The 15,224-nt window shown below is 41.0% G+C and overlaps 1 protein-coding gene across 1 annotated transcript in view; it reads left to right on the forward strand.

The window, feature by feature from the left end:
* The first annotated feature begins 2,322 nt into the window (after positions 1-2,322).
* The window catches only part of PALM2AKAP2 (PALM2 and AKAP2 fusion), a 113,922-nt gene continuing 101,020 nt past the window's right edge, over positions 2,323-15,224 (forward strand). The window contains exon 1 of the mRNA XM_077475314.1: positions 2,323-2,558. Coding sequence (XP_077331440.1) covers positions 2,397-2,558 — 162 coding nt within the window. The 5' untranslated portion in view covers positions 2,323-2,396. The remainder of the gene's footprint in view (positions 2,559-15,224) is intronic.

Raw genomic sequence — 15,224 nt, forward strand, 5'->3', positions numbered from 1 at the left:
TATATTTCCAGCAATTATCTTCTTAAATTGTGTATTTACTCTAGCAGAGTGGCCAAATCCCAGAAATCCAATTATTAGTGCATGTTCAGCATCACAGCAAATTAGATAATGTGTCTAGGCAAGACTAGACTTTTGCCCCTAACAATTTCAAAAGCTGTGTTTGCAAAAAACTGCAAGTTAATCCAATAAACAAATTATAGGAGTCAATAAAATGGCCAGTAAGAACGAGCAATACAAGGAAGCACGTTATAAGCTCATAACAGCACAAAACAGCAATACACAGCTAACGAGACATAGATATCCATTAAAAAAATTGCTCTTTCTTACTACCTTTCCTTCCAACAAAATCCAAAGCGTTAACACAGGGAAGTCATAATACACCATCATCTTTATTCCTGCAATGCACACAAAGTTGTGAAAATTTCTTCTACTTAAAGTGCAACTCTATCTTTTTTAAGGAAAACAAACATTTTCTCCTGATCAGGTAAATTCATTCAAATTTGTTATTGCGATACTTGTTGCAGTCCTACTTGCTGTTGATTCTTGATTTTAGACAGAGAAAAGCAGATTCCACTCAATTTCTTATTCCTGAGTGTTCAGTGGGAGGGTCGGCCTGCTGTATTCACTTTATCAGTGCCAGTGCCGCAATAAGGTGCGTTTCGGACCATCCCAGGCTGCTATGGTGCGTTTAACACATGCGAGTTAACAGGTGTAGTGTTGTGCCCAAATGTGAATTACATTAGGCCAGTCCATTCATATGCACCAAAAAGGACAAAATCATGGATGCTTCATTTTTTGACAGTGTGCATTTTGCACAGGGAAGGTGTGTTGGGTGTATTCAAAATAAATATACTGTATGTATGTATGTATGTATGTATGTATAATATATATATATATATATATATATATATATATATATATATATATATATATATATATATACATACATGGTATATAAAATTGTGTTCAGCTAGTCTTGTGATTCAAACAGCCATGCAGATTGGTCAATGAGGCAGCATTAACAGGCTGATTACTCTGCTCTCTTTTTAGCCCCTCCTAGTGGAACCACCCCTCCTTTTGTCTAAATTCTATGCTCAAGGGCAGTGGTCTCCAAACTGTGTCCCTTAGGCCGGAAGTGGCCCTTTGCTAGCCTTTATCCGGTCCTTGAGGCATTATTGCAGCCACTGACATCAACAATGGGGCACTATTCCTTCCACTGACACCAACCATGGAGCATAATTCCTTCCACTGGCAGCAAAAACGGGGCACTATTCCTCCCACTGACACCAACTATTTCTCACCCAACACCAAAAATTGGGCATTGTTTACTCCCACTGGTCTTCGAAGAAAGGAGTGTTAGATGTTTTAGCAGACACTAACACTAACACAGACATACACTAACAGTGTGAAGCCAAACTCCGGCTAACACTTTAGAAGCAGTTACAGCAAGCAATTTGAGGTTAAAGGTTTTACATAAATAAATAAAAGCTGGTCATTGGTAAATGGGTTGTCTTAACCGTCTAACTGCTACATCTGCTAGACAACTTGTTCAGTTGAAAAAGCAGACGTTGGGTCCTTTCACACCGGCTTTCTGATCAGGTCCGCTTTTTCAGGTGGACCTGACCGGAACCCTCCAGTCTCCCCTATGAAGCAGCAGATGTCAGCTGACACCCACCGCCATCCAATCCGATCCTGCCTGCAAAATCCAGACGGTCCATTTTCCATCCGTCTGGTGGATCAGATCGGATGAAAACGGATAGGCAGTTTGCTTTCACCTGATTTGCCCATAGAGAAGAGCGGGACTGTGTCCGTGTCCGCTCTGCACAGCGGAAGCGAACAGGGTCTGCAATCTGCCTGCTCAGTGGGGATCAGCGAAATGATCCCCCCACTGCCCAAGCAGATTTGGCAACACGGAGGCACCCATGTGAAAGGGGCCGAACAGGATCATCAGGTGTAAATAAAAAACATAAGCCTAAAAAAAATAAAACAAATGCAGCTATCACATCTAAGAATTGGTAAACTGCAATACAATAAATGTCTTCTTTTGGGTTTAATACGGCTTTAAGATTAGTGTTATCGATGCGCACACAATGAATTCCATGTTTGGATCTTAACCTTGTTATTGGACTAGATTGCGATATTCTCATGTAATTATATGATCTTTATATGTCTAGTAATTGTTTGATGTGATATGATATTTAAATCTGCCATTTTTTATAAGTTGCTAGATGTGAACAAGGCTGGTAAGGAACCTTTAAAATATGGATGTGCCTTTAAACTGGGAGTGTAGCATCTATCAGCGAGAGAACTGGTGGCTTCCCTTTCATGTCAGCGTACGGCAGTTCTTCTTCATAATAACATGTTTCCTTAGCATCTAGAAACAGCAGTGCTAGCACATGCTAACAGCTGCTCATAGCAAACCCTCAGCCCTGCACATTTTTCTCATTTGTCTCTTTTTATTTCCTTTTCTTGCAAAGGAAAAAAGAAAACGACAGGCTGCAATTGAGGACAAAAGACAGCAGCTAGAAGACCAAATTCTTCAACTGCAGCACCTAAAGGTAAGAAGTATTGGCAGAGACGATGCATTTGCTCGCAGAGTCACATCATCCATATTAAACATGTAGGTAACGTGTGTTTCCAATGCAGCAGCAGAATCACACAGTGCAGGAAGCTACTGCTGTCATCTGGAAATTCTAAGTGCAGCTTTTTCTAACAGCATTTGTATATCTAATGCGTAATGAGTATGTTAGATGATGGATATATATATATATATATATATATATATATATATATATATATACACTAGAAAATGATATATGTTGTTTGCGTTTGCATCCTTTGCATGCTATACATACATAAGTGACAGTTGCATGATTGTACATGGTAACTGTCAATTATATCACTGCTTATTTGAATTGAGTTTTTCATTGTGTGGGGTCCCCTACCATCATGTAAGATATATTTGTTAAAGAAACATTCTGTTTTACTATAGAAGAATTAGGCAATAGCTGCACGATTCTGCTCTAAATGTTGTCATTTTCTGGGAGGCCTTGGAGGTTAATATAAGTCGGCTGTCAAAGCGGAAGAATGCTACTCAACAATCTGTTGAAGACAAAAAAATGCCACTTTGAAGCAGGATCAATGACAAGACCATTTTAAGCGCTATTATTCTTTCTGTATGATATCATTATCTACATTTGTACTGGTAACACTTAAAGTTAGAAAATACAGCATGTATTTGTTCTGTGATAGCTGCTGCTATGTTGTAGTGTAGCTCATGGCTAAGGCGTGGCATTGGGCAATAAAGATTTAGAGCAAGCTGGCTCATTGATTAGAAATCTGGCCATGTCTGGGTGGGTTGGCAGTACCAGTGTATCTGGGCCCTGTTCTAATATTTTTTTTTTTAACAGAAGCCTTACATGTCAGAGGAAACAAAGTAAACCGTATCTTCTGGTATTGAAAACATGCATAAGTGGATATTACACCATCACTGTGGCCAAATGTATATATGCATCACCTTCCAACATGAAAAACATACATATCTATATATTACATGATCACAATGGCCAAATGTGTATATGCACATAAGAAAAATACTGAGTTGACCATGTTTTTTTTTTTTTAAACTTTCATCTAGTATGGCCATGGCTTTTTTGGCCATACATTCTCTTGTGGGTCACATGGGGTGTACTTACTTTTGCTCTACTGTGACCCAAAGTCAACGGAGAGTGTGCTGTTGCCTGCTGTCAGCTGACATAGCAAACATGCTCCAGGCTCTGAATGGATCCCAACAATATTGTCAAGATCCACGCGGATGCCTAATCAGCAGCTGGCTAAACTAGGGTCACTGATAAGGGGGTACCACTGGTCCTCTTGTACTGGGCCTGGCCCAGCAGGGGCTATCAGATGTGGGCAAGGAGGGCGATTAGTGCAAGGGTGGTAATTACAGGAGCTGATCCCCTGTGTAGCTCTCACTGCAGCAGCTGAAAATCCATCTTCTCCCCTTCTCCCTCCTTCCGGCTTTCCAGCTGCTGCAGAAAGAGACACACAGGACACACAGGGGATCGGTTCCTGTTATTACCCCCCCTTTCGGCGCACCAATCACCCGTCCCTGTCCATTGTCCAGTTCACCCCCCCCCCCCGTGTGCCTCCCCCGCCACACCGATCACCCTCACGGCCCACATCTGATTCTCCATACTGTTTTCATTACTTCATAACTGAAGCATAGTAAATTGTGTTTACTACACTTCAGTTTGTGAATGAATAGGAGCCTCTGTACAGAACATTTCCTGTTCATTCATTGTTCTATATCCCTTTCTCTATGTCTTCAGTCCCTTTCTCTGTCTCAAAGGTGAGACATCGGGGTCTGTGTACACTACTGATAGTTCACCAAAGGCCCCCACAACAGCATTGTGAAAAAATAAAGAAATACAAAATAATTAAAACATTAAAAAAAAAAAATTTTTTGGGGGGGGGGAGCTGTACGAGGCTCCATGATTTCTAACAGCAACCCTGGGCTCAGCATCTCAGATCACCACTGAGAGCCGGAGCCAGCTGCTCCTGTCCACTCCCTGGTCCAGCTTCAGTGAAAACTGGAGGAGCAGAGAAGGGTGCTGTCACTGACAGTCACTACTCTCTGCTCTGAGCAGTCCAAGAACTGGGTGATCAGAGGTTATGTGATCATTCAGTTCTCAGTGATAGGGCAGTTTGTTTTCTTAAAACCCCACACTTCTCTCTTAAGGCTTTGTTCACATGGGCAAATGTAAGCATAGACCTGCGTGAGGGCCATGTTTTGCCTGCATGGGATGCACAGGTATTCTGTGCATCCAAGAGCAGCCAGTCCCATTCATGTCAGTAGGGACAGAGTAGCTGCATGGACTCAGCCGCTGCTCCCAATTTCACATCTCTGTGGGTGCAGGTGTGTGTCTCTGAATGCAGACTGTCTGTATGCAGATGCATGGAACACCTGTGTGTCCCGTCTAGTAAAAATAGGGCCCTCACACAGATGTATGCTTAAGTACACCCATGTGAGTAATGCCCGGTACACACGATAAGATTATCAGACGAATGATCGTCTGTTTTTTTTTTTGCATGATAATCGTAGATCGAATATGATGAGCTTACTAATGTCATGAAAATTCTCATAAGACAGAATAAAAATTCGGAAGTGATGTCATGTATTGCATTTTCGAATGACAGCTGTACCGATTAACCGAAAATCATGCGATCTGGCATTGTACAAAAATTTTTTCATTCATGTCCAATAGAATAATATTGGATGAACTGCCATGATCGACTCGTGAAAGCTCTGTACTAACGATCCGATTATCGTACGGTTGATTCGAAAGCGGTATATTTCGGACAATTTCTGATCGTGTGTACGGGGCTTAAGGCTTACAGTGTTACTAAACCCACAACAGTAAAATCAGTGTGTATAAGCATGCTTGTTATACTCACTGTGGAACCTAAGGGGTTAATCCTCTGCATTATGTAAAAAGGCTGTTTGATCCAGTCTTCTCTGATCTTCCTCTTCTTCCACTGTCCCCAACCCATCTCCTTATAGAACAAAGCCTTAGGGGCAAACTGCACATGCTAACTGGTGTGTATTGCTAGAGATTTTTTTTTTCTGTGGAGAGTGCATTTGATCAGCAAAGGGCCAATCAACACTGGATCAGGGGTCCTTCAACCTCATAGGACAAACAAGGAAAATGAAGACTAGACATGCACTGCCGAAAAATGTGTTCTTTTTCATTTAATTCAGGTTTTTTTTGTTTGTTTTTGTTTTACAAAATTATTATAAATTAAAAAGTTTGTAAATTCGAAAATTCCTTAATTCGCAAGTCTGTAAATTCGAAAATTCTGAAATTTGAAAATCCGAAAATTCGAAAATCGAAAAATAAGAAAGAAAATCCAAAAGTTCGAAAGAATGAAAATCCGAAAATTCTAAATAATAGTTAACTAACTAATAACAACTAACTATAAAATCATAGGTATTGGAACTTCCTTTCAAATTTGCCTGTTAGTCAACATAACGAATATGAATTTATCCGAAGTTACAAATTATCCAAAATAACGAATGCCATATCTAAACAAATGGAATGGAACAAGATAATAATAAATAATAAAAAAAAATATTTGTATTATTATTTATTAATATTAATTTGTTATGTTCCATTCATTTAGTTACAGCATTTGTTATTTAAGATCATTTGTAAATTCATATTCAATATGTTCACTAACAACCAAATTTGAAAGGAAATTCCAATACCTATAATTTAATAGTTAATAATAGTTAAGTTATTTTTAGTTAGTTATTAGAATTTCCGGGTTTTCGGATTTCCATTCTAATTTCCGGATTTTGATTCTTTCGAAATTTCGCTCTTATTTGGGGATTTTTGAATTTTTGGATATTCTAATTTACGTATTTTTTAATATTCTAATTTACGAATATTCTGAAAAATTTGTGAAACGGGTTTTCGTTAATTTGGATATTTCCAAATTAACGAATTTGTCAGATTTCGTGAAAAAACTAATTTGGAAGCCAAAACAAATTTCACATGTCTAATAAAAACTCCTCCTACATGCTTTAACCAGTGCACTGCTGGACACTGATAGAAGTCACAAGACTGCTATATACTGCTGATGAGAAAAGGTATTTAGCAGTTTATATTTACTAAAATAATTGCATTTCCATGTTCTGTGTACTGTGGGAGATGCATGCCAGATATAGTAAATGCAGGGTCCTGGATTTAGTAACACTTTAACCACTTCCCGACCGCCGCACGACGATGTACGTCGACAGCATGGCACGGGCAGGCATATGGGCGTACATGTACGTCCCTGCCTTCCCGCGGGACGGGGGCCCGATCGGGCCCCCGCCCGGTGCCTGCGGCGGTCGGTATCCGTGCAGGAGCGATCGGTGATGAGGAGGCGGCCATTCATTCATGGCCACCCCCTCGCGATCGCCCCCCCGGGTTAGCCCCCTTTAGTTCTAATGTACCCCCCTAACCCCCCCAATAAAGGTTTAACCCCGTGATCACCCCCCGTCGCCAGTGTCACTAAGGCTGGGTTCACATTGCAGCGGTTTATGAGAACGGATGTGATTCGCACCGCACTGCAGTGCAAATCACATCCGATCTCTGCGATTCGAGTTCAGCCATTCGCCGCACCCGCCGCAAATTCGCACGGGACCCTTTTTTTGGTCCGCAGCAGAATCGGATCGCATGGGTGTTCACACCATGCGATCCGAGTTTGCAGATCGCACTGCGATATGCGAACTGATCTGGGGGTGTCATTAACATTTCACTGACACTCCTAGCAGTTCGCATAGGGCAGTGTGAACTGCCGCCGGGAGGCATGCGATGCGGGAACCCGCCGCGGATTCGTGGCGTTCCCGCATCACTCCAGTGTGAACCCAGCCTAATAAGCGATCATTTTTCTGATCTCTGTATTAGTGTCACAGGTGACGCTAGTTAGGCAGGTAGGTATTTGGGTTCGCCGCAGCTTTTTATAGCGCCAGGGACCCCCATATACTACCGCATAAAGCCCCCTGATTGCCCCCTAGTTAACCCTTTCACCAGTGATCACCATATAACTGTTACAGGTGACGCTGGTTGGTTAGTTATTTTTTTATAGTTTCAGGGCACCCGCCATTTATTACCTAATAAAGGTTTAACCCCCTGATCACACGGCGGGTGTCATTTGTGACTGTAATAACTGTTAGGGAAGTTAGGGTTAGCCCCCTTTAGTTCTAAGGTACCCCCCTAACCCCCCCAATAAAGGTTTAACCCCGTGATCACCCCCCGTCGCCAGTGTCACTAAGGCTGGGTTCACATTGCAGCGGTTTATGAGAACGGATGTGATTCGCACCGCACTGCAGTGCAAATCACATCCGATCTCTGTGCGATTCGAGTTCAGCCATACAGATAGTATGGCTGAATTCGCGTTGCACCCGCCGCACCCGCCGCAAACTCGCACGGGACCCTTTTTTTGGTCCGCAGCAGAATCGGATCACATGGGTGTTCACACCATGCGATCCGAGTTTGCAGATCGCACTGCGATATGCGAAATGATCTGGGGGTGTCATTAACATTTCACTGACACTCCCAGCAGTTCGCATAGGGCAGTGCGAACTGCCGCCGGGAGGCATGCGATGCGGGAACCCGCCGCGGATTCGTGGCGTTCCCGCATCGCTCCAGTGTGAACCCAGCCTAATAAGCGATCGTTTTTCTGATCACTGTATTAGTGTCACAGGTGACGCTAGTTAGGCAGGTAGGTATTTAGGTTTGCCGCAGCTTTTTATAGCGCCAGGGACCCCCATATACTACCGCATAAAGCCCCCTGATTGCCCCCTAGTTAACCCTTTCACCAGTGATCACCATATAACTGTTACAGGTGACGCTGGTTGGTTAGTTATTTTTTTATAGTTTCAGGGCACCCGCCATTTATTACCTAGTCTCACTAGTGTACCCGTAAATTTAGGGGTGTCTACTTTCCAAAATGGGGTCATTTGGGGGGGGTTTGTGCCATCTTGGCATTTTATGGCCTTCAAAACTGTAACGCCCTTAGAAAGCCTGAAGGCGGTGCTTGGTTCTCGGGGCCCCGTACGCGGCTAGGCTCCCAAAAAGTCCCACATATGTGGTATCCCCATACTCAGGAGAAGCAGCAGAATTTATTTTGGGGTGTCATTTCACATATGCCCATGGCATGCGTGAGCAATATATCATTTAGTGACAACTTTGTGTAAAAAAAAAAAAAAAGTTTGTAATTTTCCCGCAACTTGTGGCAAAATATAAAATATTCCATGGACTCAACATGCCTCTCGGAAAATAGCTTGGGGTGTCTACTTTCTAAAATGGGGTCATTTGTGGGGGTTTTGTGCCATCTTGGCATTTTATGGCCTTCAAAACTGTAATAGGTAGTGAGAAGTGAAATCAAAAAATTACGCCCTTAGAAAGCCTGATGGCGGTGCTTGGTTTTCGGGGCCCCGTACGCGGCTAGGCTCCCAAAAAGTCCCACATATGTGGTATCCCCGTACTCAGGAGAAGCAGCAGAATTTATTTTGGGGTGTCATTTCACATATGCCCATAGCATGTGTGAGCAATATATCATTTAGTGACAACTTTGTGTAAAAAAAAAAAAAAAAAAAAAAAGTTTGTAATTTTCCCGCAACTTGTGGCAAAATATAAAATATTCCATGGACTCAACATGCCTCTCAGCAAATAGTTTGGGGTGTCTACTTTCTAAAATGGGGTCATTTGTGGGGGTTTTGTGCCATCTTGGCATTTTATGGCCTTCAAAACTGTAATAGGTAGTGAGAAGTGAAATCAAAACTTTACGCCCTTAGAAAGCCTGAAGGCGGTGCTTGGTTTTCGGGGCCCCGTACGCGGCTAGGCTCCCAAAAAGTACCACATATGTGGTATCCCCGTACTCAGGAGAAGCAGCAGAATTTATTTTTGGGTGTCATTTCACATATGCCCATAGCATGTGTGAGAAATATATCATTTAATGACAACTTTGTGTAAAAAAAAAAAAAAAAAAAATTTTTTGTCATTATTCAATCGCTTGAGGCAAAAAAATAAAATATTCAATGGGCTCAACATGCCACTTATCAATTTCCTTAGGGGGTCTACTTTCCAAAATGGCGTCATTTGGGGGGGTTTTGTACTGCCCTGCCATTTTAGCACCTCAAGAAATGAGATAGGCAGTCGTAAACTAAAAGCTGCGTAAATTCCAGAAAACGTACCTTAGTTTGTAGATGTGACAACTTTTGCGCAAACCAATAAATATACAGTTATTGACTTTTTTTTACCAAAGACATGTGGCTGAATACATTTTGGCCTAAATGTATGACTAAAATTGAGTTTATTGGATTTTTCTAATAACAAAAAGTAGAAAATATCATTTTTTTTCAAAATTTGCGGTCTTTTTACGTTTATATCACAAAAAATAAAAATCGCAGAGTCAGTCAAATACCTTTAAAAGAAAGCTCTATTTGTGGGAAGAAAAGGACGCAAATTTCGTTTGGGTACAACATTGCATGACCGCGCAATTACCAGTTAAAGCAGCGCAGTGCCAAAGTGTAAAAAGACCTCTGGTCATTTACCAGCAAAATGGTCCGGTCTGAAAGTGGTTAAGTATCATTTCGGCCAAAAATATTTTTTTTTAGATTTGGATAGATCTTTCTTTTAGGGTTTTATTACAGTCCTCATTGGGCACATTTTGCTTTATTTCTTGTTTCAGTAACATGACAGGAAGTAGGTGTAAATCTCCCCAAAGTGGAGAGATATCCTACCTTTGGTCACCACTACTGAAAGAGGTATCCCTATTAGAAGATATGCCTACTACTCCTGTTCTATTGACAGACATAAAATTTGGATTTCTCTTCACATTGTGACTGTGGTCACCATGACAGCTAGAGTGGGTCTCCTGAACAGACATATAAGGGTTGATTTACAAAAGGCAAATAGACTGTTCACTTGCCTCCAGAGTACAAGTGCAGTTGTACTCTGGAGGGGAATTATCTCCAGAGCTTAGTGAATGAGGTGAAGCTAGGCTGACTTCCATCATCTAATCGTGTGCAAGCAAAAATGCTGTTTTTTAAAAAGAAAAAATCTTTGCATGTGAATAGATATTCTTTGCAAAATTTTCCACATCCACTAACCTCTAGGGAAAATTCCCTTGCAGAGCGCACCATCCCTTTAGTAAATCAACCACACAGTTCAACTCTTCCCCACTCCCCACAACCCAAAATGTATATGTTGAAGTTTTACTAAAAAAATACAAATAGATCTCTCCTATTCATTGTTGCCATCACCTTTTTTGTGTTACCTGATTTTAGGGTGTTCTTCAAGAATACTCTCATCTGGAAATGTAATGCACATTGTAGAAATGACATAATAGCATGTGTACAGTATACAAGAGATGGTCAGAGACTGTGGATATAATACTAGAAATGGTCAGAGAAAGTGGACATAATACAAGAGATGGTCAGAGACTGTGGATATAATACAAGAGATGGTCAGAGACTGTGGACATAACACTAGAAATGGTTCAGAGACTGTGGACATAATACTAGAAATGGTCAGAGACTGTGGACATAATACAAGAGATGGTCAGAGACCTTGAATATAGTACAAGTGATGGTCAGAGACTGTGGACATAAAACTATAAATGGTCAGAGACAATGGAAATAATACAAGAGATGTTCAGGGACTGTGGACACAATACTAGAAATGGTCAGAGACTATAGATATAATACTAGAAATGGTCAGAGACTGTGGACATAATACTAGAAATGGTCAGAGACTGTGGACCTAATACAAGAGATGGTCAGAGACCTTGAATATAGTACAAGAGATGGTGAGAGACTGTGGACATACAACTAGAAATGGTCAGACACTATGGAAATAATACAAGAGATGGTCAGAGACTGTGGACATAATACTAGATATGGTCAGAGACTTTGGACATAATACTAGAAATGGTAAGAGACAGTGCACATAATACTAGAAATGGTCAGAGACTGTGGCCATAATACTAGAAATGGTCAGAGACTGTGGATATAATACAAGAGATGGTCAGACTGTGGACATAACACTAGAAATGGTCAGAGACTGTGGACATATTACAAGAGTTGGTCGGAGACTGTGGACATAATACTAGAAATGGTCAGAGACCTTGAATATAGTACAAGAGATGGTCAGAGACTGTGCACATAAAACAAGAAATGGTCAGAGACTATGGAAATAATACAAAAGATGGTCAGAGACTATGGAAATAATACAAAAGATGGTCAGAGACTGTGGACATAATACTAGAAATGGTCAGAGACTGTGGACATAATACTAGAAATGGTCAGAGACTGTGGACATAATACTAGAAATGGTCAGAGACTGTGGACATAATACTAGAAATGGTCAGAGACTGTGGACATAATACTAGAAATGGTCAGAGACTGTGGACATAATACTAGAGATGGTCAGAGACTGTGGACATACAGTGGTGTGAAAAAGTGTTTGCCCCCTTCCTCATTTCCTGTTCCTTTGCATGTTTGTCACACTTAAGTGTTTCAGAACATCAAACCAATTTAAACAATAGTCAAGGACAACACAAGTAAACACAAAATGCAATTTGTAAATGAAGGTGTTTATTATTAAAGGTGAAAAAAAATCCAAACCATCATGGCCCTGTGTGAAAAAGTGATTGCCCCCTAAACCTAATAACTGGTTGGGCCACCCTTAGCAGCAACAACTGCAACCAAGCATTTGCGATAACATGCAATGAGGCTTTTACAGCGTCCTGGAGGAATTTTGGCCCACTCATCTTTGCAGAATTGTCCTAATTCAGTTACATTAGAGGATTTTCGAGCATAAACGGCCTTTTTAAGGTCATACCACAACATCTCAATAGGATTCAGGTCAGGACTTTGGCTAGGCCACTCCAAAGTCTTCATTTTGTTTTTCTTCAGCCATTCGGTGGTGGACTTGCTGGTGTGTTTAGGATCATTGTCCTGCTGCAGAACCCAAGTTCGTTTCAGCTTGAGTACACGAACAGATGGTCGGACATTCTCCTTCAGGATCTCTTGGTAGACAGCAGAATTCATAGTTCCTTTTATCACGGCAAGTCTTCCAGGTCCTGAAGCAGCAAAACAGCCCCAGACCATCACACTACCACCACCATATTTTACTGTTGGTATAATGTTCTTTTTATGAAATGCAGTGTTCCTTCTACGCCAGATATACTTGGACACACACCTTCCAAAGAGTTCCACTTTTGTCTCATCGGTCCACAGAATGTTGTCCCAAAAGTCTTGGGGATCATCAAGATGTGTTGTGGAGAAATTGAGACGAGCTTTGATGTTCTTTTTGCTCAGCAGTGGTTTTCTCCTTGGAACTCTGCCATGCAGGCCATTTTTGCCCAGTCTTTTCCTGATGGTGGAGGCATGAACGCTGACCTTAACTGAGGCAAGTGAGGCCTGCAGTTCCTTGGACGTTGTTGTGGGGTCTTTTGTGACCTCTTGGATGAGTGGTCGCTGCGCTCTTGGGGTAATTTTGGGCGGTCGGCCACTCCTGGGAAGGTTCACCACTGTTCCATGTCTTCGCCATTTGTGGATAATGGCTCTCACTGTGGTTCGCTGGATTCCCAAAGCTTAGGAAATGGCTTTATAACCCTTTCCAGACTGATAGATCTCAATTACTTTCTTTCTCAATTGTTCCTGAATTTCTTTGGGTCTCGGCATGATGTGTAGCTTTTAAGGATCTTCTGGTGGACCTTACTGTGTCAAGCAGCTCCTATTTAAGTGATGCCTTGATTGTGAACAGGTGTGGCAATAATCAGGCCTGGGTGTGGCTAGAGAAATTGAACTCAGGTGTGGACAACCACAGTTATAGTATGTTTTAACAAGGGGGGCAATCACTTTTTCACACAGGGCCATGATGGTTTGGATTTTTTTTCACCTTTAATAATAAACACCTTCATTTACAAATTGCATTTTGTGTTTACTTGTGTTGTCCTTGACTGTTGTTTAAATTGGTTTGATGTTCCGAAACACTTAAGTGTGACAAACATGCAAAGGAACAGGAAATGAGGAAGGGGGCAAACACTTTTTCACACCACTGTAATACAAGAGATGGTCAGAGACTGTGGACATAATACAAGAGATGGTCCGAGACTACAGACAGGATACAGGAAATGGCCAGAGACTGCAGATATGCTTCAGGAGACAGTCATAGACTGGAGACATTTTACATGAGACTGCTAGAAATCACAGTTATAACAGTGCAATAGGGAAACACAGGGCCAGAGGGTCAAGTGTGGTTCCTGGGGGTGCATGTTGGGCACCAGGGTGCTAGATCATGAGAACCAGCACAATAACAAAACAAGACTGATCCAACTACTAAGGTAAATCCATGGTGTTATGATGGGATGCAAAGAACGTTTGTTATTACTCAAGTTGAAAATGAATCCTTAGGGAATAAGTATAAGTATGTCCTGTTTGTTGTCTAGCTGCAAGGAAATGGTTAGAAAGCTCTGTTGTGTTTTTCTTATTTGTTTATTCCTCTATAGGCCACCTAGTATTAACACCCTGCATACCAGGAGTTCTGTTTAATTATTGATAGAAAGTGAGTCGATCAATATTTTAATAAGGAATAAATGTGCTTGAGTCAAGTGCAGTAAACTCATGAACTCTTCCTCTTAAACCTCTACATTTCAAAGTAAATTCATGTGTAATGTTGTCATGGTAACATCTTTGCACGCTTTTTTATTTTATTTTTCAAGTTAACCACTATGATTAAAGCATTAAAGAGAAAAGAAAATGCATAACTATTTACTAAAAATCACAGAATAAAAATACTAACAAGCTTGTAAAAGAGAACAAATACACATTTTTTTTCTTGCTTTTTTTAATGCTATGTTTCCTGCTTTATATGATGTTATGGACTTTTCAAAAACTGTGTGTAGTATATGCTGACTTTGCTGACAAGATCAAAAAGCACATAACGGTAAATTAATTAAATAAAATTGTTCATTGTAAAGATAATATTGGAAACAGGATAAAGGTATGTCAAAATGTTTCAATAAAATAGGTTTAATTTAAAACCTGTCACTTTGCCTATTTAGGGCTAAGTGATAAGTTCTTACACAGGCATACCCCACTGTAATAAGGAACCTGACATTTCCTGAATAGCAAAGGAATAGATTCACTACAAGCAACTTGTTCTTTAACGTCAGAGAAGAGCATAAGGGAATGTTTTCTATGTGCTGTTAAGGCTGAATTCACACTGCAGAGCGATTCACCTCTCTGGCAGGTCTCTGTTGCTGGCTGCAAAAATATATAAATAAATGTTAAAATATCTGTGTGTGATGCCTATTACCTAATGTTTCTGTCATCAGTGGCGGCTGGTGTTTTTTTTTGGGGGAGTGGATGGCAAACAGCCTCCCCCCGGCCGCCGGTGAAGTGGCACTACCCCCAGCTCCCGTGGCACTAATAAACTCCCCCACCACTTGTACGCCAAAAGAGAGTTGGTCTTAATTAGCTTCACTTTTAGATTTGGCACATTAAATGCAACACAATGTAAATGGGATGCATTCAATGCGACACAAGGTATAATTGGGGCATTTTAGAACTACGTAAATTTGGTGCAAAAATTGCAATCAGAATTGACAGTGTTGCAAATGCTTCATGATTTTAACGAGGGATTAACGTCAGAAAATTGGTGCCT

This window comes from Lithobates pipiens, unplaced genomic scaffold, assembly GCF_037356315.1.
Source record: "Lithobates pipiens isolate NorthernLeopardFrog02 unplaced genomic scaffold, aLitPip1_a1.2 Scaffold_13, whole genome shotgun sequence".
In the NCBI taxonomy this organism is placed as follows: Eukaryota; Metazoa; Chordata; class Amphibia; order Anura; family Ranidae; genus Lithobates; species Lithobates pipiens.